The sequence below is a fragment of the Neopsephotus bourkii genome, unplaced genomic scaffold (assembly GCF_033783945.1).
Source record: "Neopsephotus bourkii isolate Nb327-2 ecotype Australia unplaced genomic scaffold, CSIRO-AGI_Nbou_v1 NB_1660, whole genome shotgun sequence".
Taxonomy (NCBI): domain Eukaryota; kingdom Metazoa; phylum Chordata; class Aves; order Psittaciformes; family Psittacidae; genus Neopsephotus; species Neopsephotus bourkii.
The window spans coordinates 476735-489601 of record NW_026902134.1 but is presented as its reverse complement, the minus strand read 5'-3'; the positions used below and the strand labels follow the sequence as shown (position 1 = coordinate 489601).

At 66.8% G+C, this 12867-nt stretch overlaps 4 protein-coding genes across 5 annotated transcripts; 1 reads left to right on the top strand and 3 right to left on the bottom strand.

Moving 5' to 3' along the window:
• Positions 1-1804: 1804 nt before the first annotated feature.
• Positions 1805-4340, bottom strand: CRABP2 (cellular retinoic acid binding protein 2). Its single transcript, XM_061375230.1, has 4 exons — positions 4259-4340; positions 2985-3163; positions 2020-2136; positions 1805-1923 (listed from the first exon to the last, which is right to left on the bottom strand). Exons 1-4 carry the CDS (start codon positions 4326-4328, stop codon positions 1873-1875), a joined length of 417 nt encoding a protein of 138 aa, XP_061231214.1. The 5' UTR covers positions 4329-4340; the 3' UTR covers positions 1805-1872.
• A 2507-nt stretch (positions 4341-6847) lies between these two features.
• On the bottom strand, positions 6848-8421 carry ISG20L2 (interferon stimulated exonuclease gene 20 like 2). The gene is made up of 3 exons (XM_061375315.1): positions 7987-8421; positions 7251-7451; positions 6848-7045 (listed from the first exon to the last, which is right to left on the bottom strand). Exons 1-3 carry the CDS (start codon positions 8419-8421, stop codon positions 6932-6934), a joined length of 750 nt encoding a protein of 249 aa, XP_061231299.1. The 3' UTR covers positions 6848-6931.
• A 526-nt stretch (positions 8422-8947) lies between these two features.
• On the top strand, positions 8948-11412 carry METTL25B (methyltransferase like 25B). Of its 2 annotated transcripts, XM_061375318.1 has the most exons (6): positions 8948-9073; positions 9371-9664; positions 9746-9808; positions 9883-10562; positions 10980-11167; positions 11258-11412. In XM_061375318.1, exons 1-6 carry the CDS (start codon positions 8969-8971, stop codon positions 11410-11412), a joined length of 1485 nt encoding a protein of 494 aa, XP_061231302.1. In that variant the 5' UTR covers positions 8948-8968. The 2 variants fall into 2 exon arrangements, with proteins under 2 accessions (XP_061231302.1, XP_061231303.1); XM_061375319.1 differs by lacking the exon at positions 9746-9808.
• Positions 11413-11425: 13 nt separating this feature from the next.
• MRPL24 (mitochondrial ribosomal protein L24) lies at positions 11426-12464 on the bottom strand. The gene is made up of 5 exons (XM_061375322.1): positions 12287-12464; positions 12108-12203; positions 11936-12021; positions 11723-11853; positions 11426-11609 (listed from the first exon to the last, which is right to left on the bottom strand). Exons 1-5 carry the CDS (start codon positions 12458-12460, stop codon positions 11473-11475), a joined length of 624 nt encoding a protein of 207 aa, XP_061231306.1. The 5' UTR covers positions 12461-12464; the 3' UTR covers positions 11426-11472.
• Between the last annotated feature and the right edge of the window lie 403 nt (positions 12465-12867).

The following is a 12867-nucleotide window of genomic DNA, read 5'->3' as shown; positions in this document are numbered from 1 at the left end:
TGGCTCCATCCTCGGCTCCATCCCCATCCACCCCTTGGCACGCTGCACCCCGGTGGGGGCTCTGTGTGTGTTGTGGGGGGGTCCTCGCTGTGCCCCCCCCGCGCATCCCCCTCTGGCTCCAGCGATGGCCGCAGGGATGGGGGGGATGCTCCAACCCCCCCCCCCATTCCCATTCCCGTTCCCCCCGGGGGTCGCTCCCTCCCCCTCTGCCTCCTCCCCTTCCCGGCCCCGGCCCCGCTTTGTCTCGCCCATGAAAGCCGAGGGGCCCCCTCCCCATGGCGGGGGGGCAGCCGGGGCCCCCCGGAGGTCACCGGGGCCGGCCGAGAGGCGCCGGGAGCACCGAAACCATGGGGGGGGGGGAGCGTCGGGATTCCAGAGCATTCCCAAGCACCCGCTTGGCGCTGGGGTCTCTGTGACCCCCCCCCCCTTTCCCAGCTGGAATGGGGCTCCGGTGGGGTGGGGGCAGAGGTTGGGGGGCAGAGGTTGGGGGGCAGCAGGACGGGACCCCCATAACCCCCCCCCCATCCACGAATCGGAGCCGTCCCTTGGGCAGCCAAGGAGCAAGCGGATCTTCCAATGGGGGGAATCGGGAATTGCGGGGGGAGGGGGCCGGTTTTCCATTACCGGGGTGGGGGGGGCAGGTTTGGTGATGGATCCAGGTCCATTGACCCCCCCCCCCCACCATGGTCCCAGTTGGATGCTGGGAAAGCCGGGACATGGCCCGGGAATGGTGATGCCAAGCGTAGACCTGGAGGCACCGGAGCCTTCATCCCCCCCCTCCTCCTCCTCCTCCCCAGGGAAGGTGCAATCACAGCCGTCCTGCTGCTGGGGGGGGAGCAGTGCCCCCTTGCTCCCCATTGCTGCCCCATGGCTGCCCCACAGCTGCCCCATGGCTTCCCATTGCTGCCCCACAGCTGCCCCATGGCTGCCCCCTTGCTTCCCACGCTGGGATGCGCCAACGCGGCCACTGCCTTTGCCTGGGGGCCCTTGCGCAAGGAGCGGGCGTGCGGCAGCAGGAGCGGGACATGGGGACATGGAGACACGGGGATGTTGGGACATGGGGATGTCGGGATATGGCGATATCAGGATATGTGGATATCGGGATATGGGGATGTTGGGACATGGGGATACTGGGACACAGGGACATCAGGACACAGGGATACTGGGATGTGGGGACATCAGGATATGGGGATATTGGGACACAGAGATATCGGGACATGGAGATACTGGGACATGGAGATGTTGGAACATGGGGATACTGGGATATCAGGACATGGGGATATTGGGACATGGGGACATTGGGACATGGGGATATTGGGACATGGAGACATTGGGATATTGGGATATTGGAACACGGGGATATTGGGATACTGGGATATGGGGATACTGGGACACGGGGATATTGGGATACTGGGACATGGGGATATTGGAACACAGGGATATCGGGACATGGGGATATCAGGACATGGAGACATCGGGACATGGGGATATCGGGACATGGGGATGGGGCAAAGGACGTTTATTGGGAAGCAGAGGGAAGGGGCAGGGATGGTCCTGGGGGGTTGGACCCGGGGGGGGGGGGGGGCCTGGCCCTGGTGCTCTGTGACCACGGAGCCACCGCCTGGAGCCACATCAGTGACAATAAATACTGGGGGGGGGCACGGGAGCTGCGTCCAAATCCAACACATCCAAGTGAACCAAAACTGCCTAAAATCAGCCCAAATCCCCCCCCCCCCCCGTCCATCCGGGTGCTTTGGCTGCAGTGAGAGAAGGAGGCTTCTGAGGGGCCCCCATGGGAAGATTCCCCCCCCTGCGGCTATGGGGGGTGAAGGGGACATGGGAGGGGGATATGGGGACACCAGTGCGGTGGCATCACTCCCGGACGTAGACCCTGGTGCAGACGACGTCGTCGGCCGTCATGGTCTGCAATGAGGAGCGGGTGATGGATGGGACCCCCACCCCACACACAGAGCCCCCCCAAGGGAGTTTCCCATCATGCCCCGCGGCAGGGATGCTCACCAGGATGAGCTCCCCGTCATTGGTCAGCTCCCTGGACCAGCCCGTCCTTGGGCCCTCGCCCCGCAGCAGCCGCTGCTCACAAACCACCTTGTTCTCACTCGCCCACTTGGCCAAGCTCTGCACAGGGGAAAAGGGGACCATGGGGGGGGGACACCCCCAGATAGGGTGGGACATCCGTCAGTGGGCTGGGAGGTGGATGGGGAATGGGGATGGGGACACAGATGGGAATGTCAATGGGGATGGGGACACGGATGGGGCCTGGACGGAGATGGGGATGCACATGGAAATTGGGACACGGATGGGGATGTGAATGGGGAATGAGGATGTGAACGGAGAATGGGGATTGTGACATGGGTGGGGATGGGATTGGGGAATGGGGATGGGATTGGGGAATGGGGATGGGATTGGGGAATGGGGATGGGATTGGGGAATGGGGATGTGGACACAGATGGGGCCTGGATGAGAATGGGGACGCAGATGAAGATGGGGACATGGATGGGGCCTGGATGGAGATGGGGATGCTGATGGGAATGGGGACACGGATGGGGATGTGATTGGGGAATAGGGACACAGATGGGGATGGGGACATGGATGGGGACATTTGCTCCTGCTCCCACCAGTGTCTGGGATACCCATGGTGGTGGTGGTGGGGGCACAGGGAAGGGGGAGGATCCATCCCCCCAGACAAGAGGGAGCGTGTGGCTGCGTGTGCGCAAACACGTGTGTACACGCATGAACACGGAGGCACTCGTGTATGTATAAATGCATGTACGTGCCTCCATGTGCAAGACGTGCACACATGATGCTTGCCCACCTATGCACGTTAAGACTGCGCACCCACCCACATACGAGTGTTCCTGCCCTGCCACCACACGTGTGTGGACGCGTGTGGACGCGTGTGGACGCGTGTAGCCATGCGTGTGGATGCGTGTAGCCATGCGTGTGGATGGGTGTGGGCGCCGCACCTTGCAGGGCCGCCCGTCCACCGTCTGCTCCTCGAACTCCTGCCCGATGCTGAAGCTGATCTCCGTGGTCCTCACCGTGGTCCAGGTCTTGATGTAGAAGCTCTCCCCCTCCTGCCTGATCTCCACCGCGGGCTTGGAGGCCGCCGCCACCGCGATCTTCCTCAGCATCACGTTAACCCCTGCGGGCAAGGGGGGGGGGTCCCCGTTGATGGCGGGGGGGGCGGTTCTGGGGGTGCCTCAGGGGGACCCCACCCCGCGGAGCCACATCTGGCTCCACCACATCTGCCTCGGCCACATCTGGCTCTCGTTACCTGGCTCCGGATGCGCCCCAGGGAAGGGATGAGGGTGATGGGATGGGATGGGGGGGGGTGAAGGGGGTGCCCCAGGCCGGGGTGATGGCGGGGACACGGCCCCCGGTGACCCTATGGGGGTTCCCCCCCCCCCAACCACCACCAAAGCGCAGCTGCGGCTTTGTCCGCGCTGCCGCGGGCGCCTCATCCATCACTGCCCGCGCTGTGCCCCGGTCAGCCCCGATGCAGGGGCCCTCGGAGCGGGGCTCCCCCCCCCACAGCGATGGGGGGCGGCAGCGGTATCCTAGAGGGGGGGTTCCCCATGGCCGGGATCCTGGGGATGCTGCTGGTGCTAAAGGGGGGCAAAGCAAGGGGGGTCTGACCCACACTTGGGGGTCCCGTCCGTGATGCTGAAGGCACCCAAAGGAGCAAAGCGCCTTTATTGCGGGGGGATGCAGGCAGATGGGGGGGGGGGATGTGTGTGTGTGAATCCCCCTCTCCTCCAGCGCCTCCATCATGGGGGGCCCCGGAGCCCCCCCCCACCCCAGTCCCGCTGTGGGGCGGGAGGAGCCGCCGGTCACAAATCGCTTTCCCTGCTGCGGGTCCCCCCGGTGGGGCTGGGAGGGGGGGGGGGGGAAGGGGGAGGGGGGAAGGGGGGGAGAGGGAATGAAACCCAAGAAAGTGATAATTACCCTGAAATATTCGCTCCGGATCCCCTAACCTGGAACAAATCCGGCGCTGGGGGGGGGGGGGGGGGGGGTTGGGGCCCCCCTCACAGAGTGGGGCAGGGGGGAGCCGATTTAGGATGGGGGCACCGCACAGAGAGGGGTCCCCTTGGGTGCGATGGGGGGGAGATGGAGGTGGGGGGGTGCACACCCCCAGTGCCTCAGTTTCCCCATTGGGTTTTAGGTGGGAACAAGGGGTCCCCCCTCAATGCTGGGGGGTGGGGGGATGTGGGGCAGGACCCCCCGGGCTCGCACTCACCCAGAGCCTTCAGGAGCTCCTCGAAGTTCTCCGAGCTTTTCATCCTCCAGGTCCCGGAGAAGTTCGGCATCGCGGGGCCGGGGCTGCGCTATGGGGGGGGGACAAAGAATGGGGGGGAACGGGGGGGGGGAGCAACGAGGTAGGGACCGGAACGGGAACGGGAGGCACCGAACGCTCACGAACGGCACCAGCGACCCCGCCGCGCTCCGGTCCCGGCGCCGCCCGTTTTATTGCCGGGCAGGTCCCACCCGCTCCGCCCCCAGCCCCGGCTCCGGCCCCAAAGTGGGGGGGGGGGCTCCGCGTTCACCTGCGGGGCTCTGCAATGGGAGGGACCCCCCTTAATGTGTCCGAAACCCCCTTAAAGTGCCCGAACCCCTCCTAAAGTGTCCGAACCCCCTCAAAGTGTCCGAACCCCTCCAAAGTGTCCGAACCCCCCAAAGTGTCCGAACCTCCTTAAAGTGTCCGAACCCCCCTTAAAGTGACCGTGACCCCCTTAAAGTGTCCGAACTCCCTTAAAGTGCCCGAACCCCCCAAAGTGACCGAGCCCCCCCTAAAGTGCCAGAACCCCCCCAAAGTGTCCGACCCCCCCTTAAAGTGACCTTGCCCCCCCCTTAAAGTGCCTGCACCCCCACATTGCCCACTTCCCCCCGCACCCCTCCGGTCTCAATGCACCCCTCTAGAACCTCCCTGCACCCCCCAATGACGGCTGGGGGGCACACGCATCCCCCCCCCCCCGCCCCACGTGCAGGTGCCTGCCCCATCCGCGATGCGCGGGCACGGGGCCCCGCGTTCACGCGCGTGTGCGAGCGCGTTCGGGCTGCGGGAGGTGGGGTTTGGGGGGGGGGGGGGGTTTGGGGGTCCCACGGGGCTGGCACCGGGATCGTGGAGTTCGCGGCTCCAGGATGGAAGGAGCCAGATCCCTGCTGCTCTTTCGGGGTGAAGCTGCCCCCTCCCGGACCCACATTTCCCCCCCCCCACTCCCATTCCCGAGCCCCCCACATTCCATGGGGTGGCGCCGCTGAGGAGCCGAGTCCTGGCTTGTCGCGAGTCCCTAATCCCCTGAAGAACAGGATTCCCAACAAAGAGCGGCCGGATCCCGACCTACAGCGGCTGCTGCAGGCAATGGGGCTGGGAGAGATTGGGGGGGGCCACCCCAAGGATGTGTGTGGGGGGGTGCCCTCCCCCCCCTCCCCCCCAGGACATGGATTTGGGGGGAAAAACAGCTGGATTTGGAGAAGGGGGTGGAGGGGATGGGGTGGGAACACCCCCCCCCCGCCCCACATCTGGAAGGGATTCTGCTGGGAAGGGCGGATAAAGGCTTCGCCCCCCCTCAAATTCCTTGGAAACCGCAGAAATCCCGAGGGCAGAGCCCAATGGGGGTCACCCCCCAACTGCTCCTCATAGGGGGGACCAGAGCCGGTGTTAATCGAGCTCCTCCATGGGGCAGGACCCCCCCAACCTCACTGCGTTGAGCTGAAGGGCTCCGACAGGGGGGGGGTGAAGCCTCCTGTGCCCCCCCCCCGAGCCCTGTAAATCCATCCCAGCTGCGGGGCTCCCCCAGGAACCGATCCCAACCGGACACCGGGAATGTGATCCCGCTGTGGGGCTGGGGGGGGACCCACACATGGACCCCCCCCTCCATGTGCCCGCAGGCGCCGGCTCCTCCTTTAAGGCTCGGCCATTCCAAAGCCCGGTCGTAAACTGGGCTCCAAGGGCTCCCAAAGGCAGCGCAGACACAAAGGCTCCGGCTCCCCATCCATGCTCGCACCTTCCCGGGCATCCAGGGGCGTTCCCACCCCTTCCCGGTGGCACATGGAGGCTTTGGGAAGGGGGAGCTGCCCCCCTAAAGCAGCCCGCAGGATCCTATGGGATGCTTGGGATCACTGCATCCCCCCCAGTCCCACAGGGATGCAGGAGGGATCCCCAAGGCCTGGGTCCAGCAGCCCATGATTGAAGCAGGGAAACGGGGTGACAATGGGGGGGTCTCCATGAGCACAGGGCTGCTGTCAAGGTGGAGGGGGGGGGAACAGCTCCTCCTTCACCCAGCAGCACAGAGCCTGGTGTGGGGCACCCCAATGCCCACCCCCCCCACGGCTTGGGGGTCCCCCCATGGTCTCCAGCACCAAAGGCTCCTCAATCATTCCTGTTTAATTGGGATTGGGGCTGTAACGAGCTCAGTTCCAAACAGCCCCCCCCCCGTCCTCCCTGGGGGCAGCCCCACACCGGAGGCAGCGCCAAGGATGTGCTGGTGGCACTGGTGGCACTGGTGGCACTGGTGGCACCGGTCCCCGTGCCCAGGCTCGTCCTGGTCCTTGTGCAATGAGGAAAATGGAACCCAAAGCTCCCGGAGCCCTTGGGCACTTCCTGCCCCTGGCAGAGGTAGTTGTGCAAGATGGGAAGGAGCCTGCCCTGGGCCCGATTCCCACAGGGAATGGGGCTGTGGAGCAGGGAGAGCCCCCTCTGAGGCACCCGGATGGTGTGAGCAGCACCTGCGGGGGGCACAGTCGGGCCCCAGCTCTGCCCCACATCACTGGGGCGGATGGAGGATGTCACACTGTGAGTGGTGTGAGAAGGCACATCAGGGGCTCCATGCTCCCGCTCGCTGTCCATAGGGATGGATGGAATGGCACCAGGACCCCTCTTGGGGTGCAGGATGGAGCTGGGCAGGGGGGCTCACCCCTGCTTGGGGGTCAGCAGGAGCTGTTGCTCCCATTCCACCTCCACCACCTTGTACAGCTCCATGGTGGTCCGGGCGTCCTCCACCGAGGAGTGGCCGCTCTTCCCGACCTGTGGGGACAGAGAGCAAGGGGGGGGGCACATCTTGAGTCACTGCTCTGACACCAGCCCCCCAAAGCATCATGGAATGGGGGGGGATGAAGGCAGCTGAAAGCCCCGGGGACGCCTCCCATTGGAGCAGGGTGCTCCGAGCCCCGTCCAGCCTGGCCTTGAGCACAGCCAGGGATGGGGCAGCCCCAGGGTCCCCGGGGGGTACCTGGATGTCCTTGTGCAGCAGCTCCTTGGCCAGGCGCTTCAGGGACACGGTGGCGTTCTCCGGGAAGCCGCCTTTCCGGTTCAACAACGGCATCTTGGACGTGTCCCGGGTGAGGGCCTGCGGGTGGAAGTACTTGAGCGCCTTGAAGTCGTTGTAGATGGCGTGGCCCACGACGAGCTTCCCGGCGAGGATGCGCAGGATCTGCAGGAGCGGGGTGGGATCAATGCAGCTTCACGCTATGGGTGCGCTGCCGCTGCGCTCCACAGGGGTGCGCTCCACGCAATGCTATGGATGCGCTCCATACAGTGCTATGGATGCGCTGCCGCTGCCCTCCATAGGGATGCGCTCCACGCAATGCTATGGATGCGGTGCCGCTGCCCTCCACAGGGATGCGCTCCACGCAACGCTATGGATGCGCTGCCGCTGCGCTCCACAGGGATGCGCTCCACGCAATGCTATGGATGCGCTGCCGCTGCCCTCCATAGGGATGCGCTCCACGCAGTGGCTGCGGTGCTGCTGCCCTCCACAGGGATGCGCTCCACGCAATGCTATGGGTGCGCTGCCAATGCGCTCCACAGGGATGCGCTCCACGCAATGCTATGGATGCGCTCCATACAATGCTATGGGTGCGGTGCTGCCCTCCATAGGGATGCGCTCCACGCAAAGCGATGGCCGCGCTGCTGCCCCCCCCCCCCGAGCCCCGAGCCCCGAGCCCCGAGCCCCGCCGTTTCCGCACCTCTTTCCTGGCCGTCACGAACGGGACGGCGCGGGCCATGTGGTGCCGCCGGATCCCGCTCCAGCGGGTGCGGAAGTCCACGACGGGCGCCGCGGGCCGCACGTACCGGTCGTAGAGCACGGCCCCGCCGTAGCCCACGATGCTGCAGCGGGCCAGGGCGCTGCGGCGCCCGCCGGGCCCGGTCCCCACCATCTCGCAGTCGATGGCCACCACCGCCTCCGCCGCGCCGCTGGGGGGCGCTGCGGCGCCCGGGGAGCCGCTCCCGCCGGTGTCGGAGCTCGGCGAGGCGGGGGAAGGCTCCGGTTCGCGGCGCAGGCCCCGCCGCCGCTCCGCGCGCCGCCGCTGCAGGAAGCGCCGGTGCTTCCGGTTGCCTCGCGGGGCCGCGCGGGGCCGCGCCGCGGGGGCCGCGTGCACGTTGAGGATCAGGTCCGACATCGAGGGCCCGGCACCCCCCCCCCGCAGCCGGTACCGGCGGCACCGGAAGGAGGCGGGTTGACGGCGGGGCGGAAGTGACGTCCTATCGCTGCGCGGTCGACGGCGGGAACGCGGCTGGAGCGTGGCGGTGAGTGGTGCGCGGCGGCGGAGCGCGGTGGTGACGTCTCGGGTGACGTCACGGCGTTGGCGAGACCCGGGATTAGGGGGGGTGCCGGAGCTGCCCGGTGATGACGTCACGGCCACGGGAAGATGAGGGGAATGGCACGGTCTGATTACGTCACTGCCCGGTTACGTCATGGCCGCTCATGTGACGTCATGGGCCTCCCTTAGCACACAGCTGGGGAGGGGGGGATGACGCCAGAGTCCCGGGATGACATCACAGCCACATGGGTGACATCACAGCTCCATGGGGATGGACACAACCCCCGCATGACATCACAGCCACAGGGGAACCCCAGGATGACATCACCCCCCGGATGACGTCACACCACAGGATGATGTCACACCCCAAGATGACGTCACACTCCCCCCCCCACAGGGCTCCACCATGGCCGCCTCCCCCCACGGGACCCTGCAGTGGGAGCAGCAGCGAGCAGCCGACATCGTCCAGCTCCTGTCCCTGTACCGGCCCCTGCTCGACGCCTACGTTATCGTGAGTGACCCCCCCGTGTCCCCCCATACACATCCCATGTACCCCATGAACCCCCCATACACATCCCATATCCCCTCATGTCCTCCCCATACACATCCCATGTACCCCATGTGTCCCTGTATCCCTCCATACACATCCCATATCCCCACATACACATCCCATACCCCTCCCATATCCCCCCATACAAATCCCATATCCCCCCATACACATCCCATATCCCCCCATACACATCCCATATCCCCCCATACACATCCCATATCCCCTCATATCCATCCCATATCCCTCCATACCCCACAGGATTTCTTCACCGAGGGGCTGTGGGCGCAGCTCCCCCCCCCGTGGCAAACAGCGCTGGGCTCCGCAGCCCCCCCCCACCTCGCCCACCTCCTGGGGGGCCCGGAGCCGGGGGGCCCGGGGCCGCTCTGGCCCCTCTCCCTCTTGGCCTTCGCCGCCGCCTCTCGGGCCCTCTCCTTCCCGCGGGGCCCCCCCGGCACCGCCCCGCGCCCCCCCTGCCACAGCCGCCGCCTGCACCCCCTGCTCCGCCGCCACGTCAAGCCCAAGAAGCAGCACGAGATCCAGCGCCTGGGCAAGGTGGGACCCCCCCCCCCAAACCTGCACCGTGACCCCCCCAAACCCCCCCCCTCAACCTCCATCACCCTCCTGTGCCCACAGCTCCTGCAGCGCCTCAGCCAGGCCACCGGCTGCACACACGTGGTGGACGTGGGAGCGGGGCAGGTAGGACCAAAGTGGGGGGGGGGGGGCTCCATTGTGTCCCCATTGTCTGAGTGTGCCCCCCCCACCATCCCCAGGGCCACCTCTCCCGGTTCCTGGCCTTCGGCCTCGGCCTCTCGGTGACGGCGGTGGAAGGCGACGGCCGCTTGGCCACTGCCGCCGAGCGCTTCGACCGGGAGCTGCTGCGGGAGCTGCACAAAACAGGGGGGGCCTCCCCCCACCCCCGGCACCGCCGCCCCCCGCTCACCCCACGGGGTCCCCAGCACATCCCAGGCCGCTTGGACCCGGCGCTGCCATGGGGGGAGTTCCTGTTACCCCCGGACCCCCCCGCTCCCGCTGCCCGCAACCCCTTGGGGGGCCCGGGGGGGGCTGCGGATGGGGCCCGGGTGCTGGTAACGGGGCTCCACGCCTGCGGGGACCTGAGCCCGGCGCTGCTGCGGCACTTTGCCCGCAGCCCCTCGGTGGCCGCAGTGGCCTCCGTTGGCTGCTGCTACATGAAGCTCTCGACGCCCCCCGGGTACCCGCTCAGCGCCTGGGTCTCGGCCTTACCGGGCCATGAGCTCTCGTACCGGGCCCGGGAAGGCGCCTGCCATGCCCTGGAGCAGTACCGGGGCCGCCTGGCGGGGGGGGGCAGCCCCTGCCTAAGGGCTCATTGCTACCGGGCTGTGCTCGAGACCCTCATCCGGGGGGCCCGGCCCGGCCTCCGGCGCCCGGGGGTGCAGACGGTGAAGAAGGCGCATGCCCTCAGCTTCCCGCAGTGAGTATGGGGGGGACCCCCTGGGGGTGCTCCCCAGTGGGGTTTAGGGGGGGACGACGACACTAGTAAGGGCACCCAGTGTGTTTGGGGTGGGGGGGACACTAATAAGGGTCCCCTGTGAGGTTTGGGGGGGACACACACTAGTAAGGGCACCCAGTGTGTTTGGGGCGGGGGGGACACTAATAAGGGTCCCCAGTGAGGTTTGGGGGGGGACACACACTAGCAAGGGTACCCAGGGAGTTTGAGGTGGGGGGACACTAATAAGGTCCCAGTGAGGTTTGGGGGGGAGCCTCATTAATGTCCCCCAGTGACGTTGGCTTGTGGGGGGCAGCCCCTCAGTGAGTTTGGGGTTGGAGGGACCCCCTTCAATCCATTCCCCCCCCCTCATTGTGTGTGTCATGTCCATCCCCCCCCCAGATACGCCCGCCTGGGGCTGCCCCGCGTGGGGCTGGATCCCGCCTCCATCCCGCTGGATTCGGATGCCATCGGGACCATGCTGCAGCAGCAGCACAAGGTCGTGGCCTTCTTCAGCCTCACGTTGCTGCTGGCGCCGCTGGTGGAGTCCCTCATCCTCCTGGACCGGCTGCTCTACCTGCGTGAGGGCGGTGGGTGCCGGGGGCTGGCACCGGGAGGGGGATGCGGTGACAGCGACACCGGTGCCATCACTGAGCACCCCCCCCCCCGTGTCCCCACAGGCTTCCACTGCGCCCTCATGCCCCTCTTTGACCCCCGCTTCTCCCCCCGGAACCTGGTGCTCGTGGCTGCTCGCTGCCCCCTGGGCACGGTGCTGGCGGGGCTGGAGGAGGAGGAGAGCAGCGAGGATGAAGCTGAGTCCCCCCCGGCGCAATAAACCCCTCATGGGGCAGAGTGAGAGGTCTTTATTGCTTGGGGGGGGTCCAGTGCCCCCCAGTTAATACCAGTAGGATTTCTTAGCCCTGCGCGTCTCCACTATGTCCATTGCATCCATGATCTCCTCCTCGAAGGTCTTCAGGGATGGCACGTACGTCTTGCGCATCGCATCCTCCACCGACGTGTCCTTTGGGCCGTCTGCGTGCAAAGGGACAGCGTTGACCCCCCCCATGCTCCCTGTATGTGTGTGTGTGTGTGTGTGTGTGTGTGTGTGTGTCCTGTCCCCCCCCCGTCTCGTTGTCCCCACGCACCGATCCACTGCTCGGGGACGATGCCATCGCGGCGCGGCTGCAGCGGCACGGGGATGATGCGGCCGCTGCGCAGGGACACGCGGACGCGCTCGCCCTCCTCTGTGTATCGCCACTGCACCTCCGTGGGCTTCCTGGCACCAAAGAGCAGCCTCAATACAAGGGGGGGGTCACAACAGCATCCCCCCCACCATCACCACCACCAGTGCCCGTTACCGGTCCTCGGGGTCCACCAGTGTGATCTGGTTGAGCAGCAGCGGTGCCTCACTCGCAATGTAGGTGCCGGCGACGTAGCGGTAGTGCTGCCATAGGGATGGTGATGGGGGGGTCACCACCAGCACCCCCAGTCTGTGCCCCCCCATCCCCAAGCACCCAGCTCTATCCTCACCGTGTTCAGCCCCTCCACCACCACCCAGTTGCGGGCGCGCACGACCTGGGTGACCATTGCCTGCTTCCCCGCGTCCTTCCCGCTCAGCACCTGCACCTGCGGCAAGGGGAGAACCAGGGGTCAATGGGCACGGCCCCGTTACCGGGCATGGGGAAGGGGAAGGGGGGGGTGGCTCTCACCGTGTCCCCCTGGAACACCTTCCACTCCTCGCTGTCGATGGGCTCCACCATCACCCTGCGGCGCCGCTTTCCCGGTGGGTTCCGGCGCTGCGCGGCCGCTGTGTCCGGGGGCCACGTCCCGTGCCGGTAACCGGAGTGGAGCCGAGCCGCTGCCAGCACGGCCGAGAGGCGCATGGCTGAGGGGAGGGGGGGCGGTGGTAACGGTGAGACCCCCCCATAGGGCACACGGACACCCTCATGCGTGCTGTGACACACGGGGGGGCCACCCGGAGTCCCACATAGATGCCCCCCCCCAAAAAAGGCACCCCCGGGTCCCTCTGAACGTGGAGACCCCCCCATAGGACCCCCTACAGAGCCTCCAGTGCCAACGGGACCCCCATAGGTCCCCGGTGCCCCCCGCCCTCACCTCCGGCTCCAGCGCCCTCCGGCCCACGAGTGGGGGGGCGTGGCCTGGCGGGGTGCACGCCGGGACGCGTAGTCCCGCCGAGGGCGCAGGCAGCGCCGGCGCGATGCGTGCTGGGAGTTGTAGTCCTTCACACGCACGCTCCACGCCTGCGCGGTGCATTGCGGAGGCGGCGCGG

Coding starts and splice junctions, on each gene's coding strand:
- CRABP2 (XM_061375230.1), bottom strand. CDS start 4,328: ATGCCGAACTTCTCCGGGACCTGGAGGATGAAAAGCTCGGAGAACTTC. Junction 3,164..4,258: donor GGAGCTCCTGAAGGCTCTGG/GTGAGTGCGAGC, acceptor CCTTGCCCGCAG/GGGTTAACGTGATGCTGAGG. Junction 1,924..2,019: donor ATGACGGGGAGCTCATCCTG/GTGAGCATCCCT, acceptor TCCTCATTGCAG/ACCATGACGGCCGACGACGT.
- ISG20L2 (XM_061375315.1), bottom strand. CDS start 8,421: ATGTCGGACCTGATCCTCAACGTGCACGCGGCCCCCGCGGCGCGGCCC. Junction 7,452..7,986: donor TCGTGACGGCCAGGAAAGAG/GTGCGGAAACGG, acceptor CCGCTCCTGCAG/ATCCTGCGCATCCTCGCCGG. Junction 7,046..7,250: donor TGCTGCACAAGGACATCCAG/GTACCCCCCGGG, acceptor CTGTCCCCACAG/GTCGGGAAGAGCGGCCACTC.
- METTL25B (XM_061375318.1), top strand. CDS start 8,969: ATGGCCGCCTCCCCCCACGGGACCCTGCAGTGGGAGCAGCAGCGAGCA. Junction 9,074..9,370: donor TGCTCGACGCCTACGTTATC/GTGAGTGACCCC, acceptor CATACCCCACAG/GATTTCTTCACCGAGGGGCT. Junction 9,665..9,745: donor AGATCCAGCGCCTGGGCAAG/GTGGGACCCCCC, acceptor CTGTGCCCACAG/CTCCTGCAGCGCCTCAGCCA.
- MRPL24 (XM_061375322.1), bottom strand. CDS start 12,460: ATGCGCCTCTCGGCCGTGCTGGCAGCGGCTCGGCTCCACTCCGGTTAC. Junction 12,022..12,107: donor TGGTGGAGGGGCTGAACACG/GTGAGGATAGAG, acceptor TCCCTATGGCAG/CACTACCGCTACGTCGCCGG. Junction 11,854..11,935: donor CTGGTGGACCCCGAGGACCG/GTAACGGGCACT, acceptor CTTTGGTGCCAG/GAAGCCCACGGAGGTGCAGT.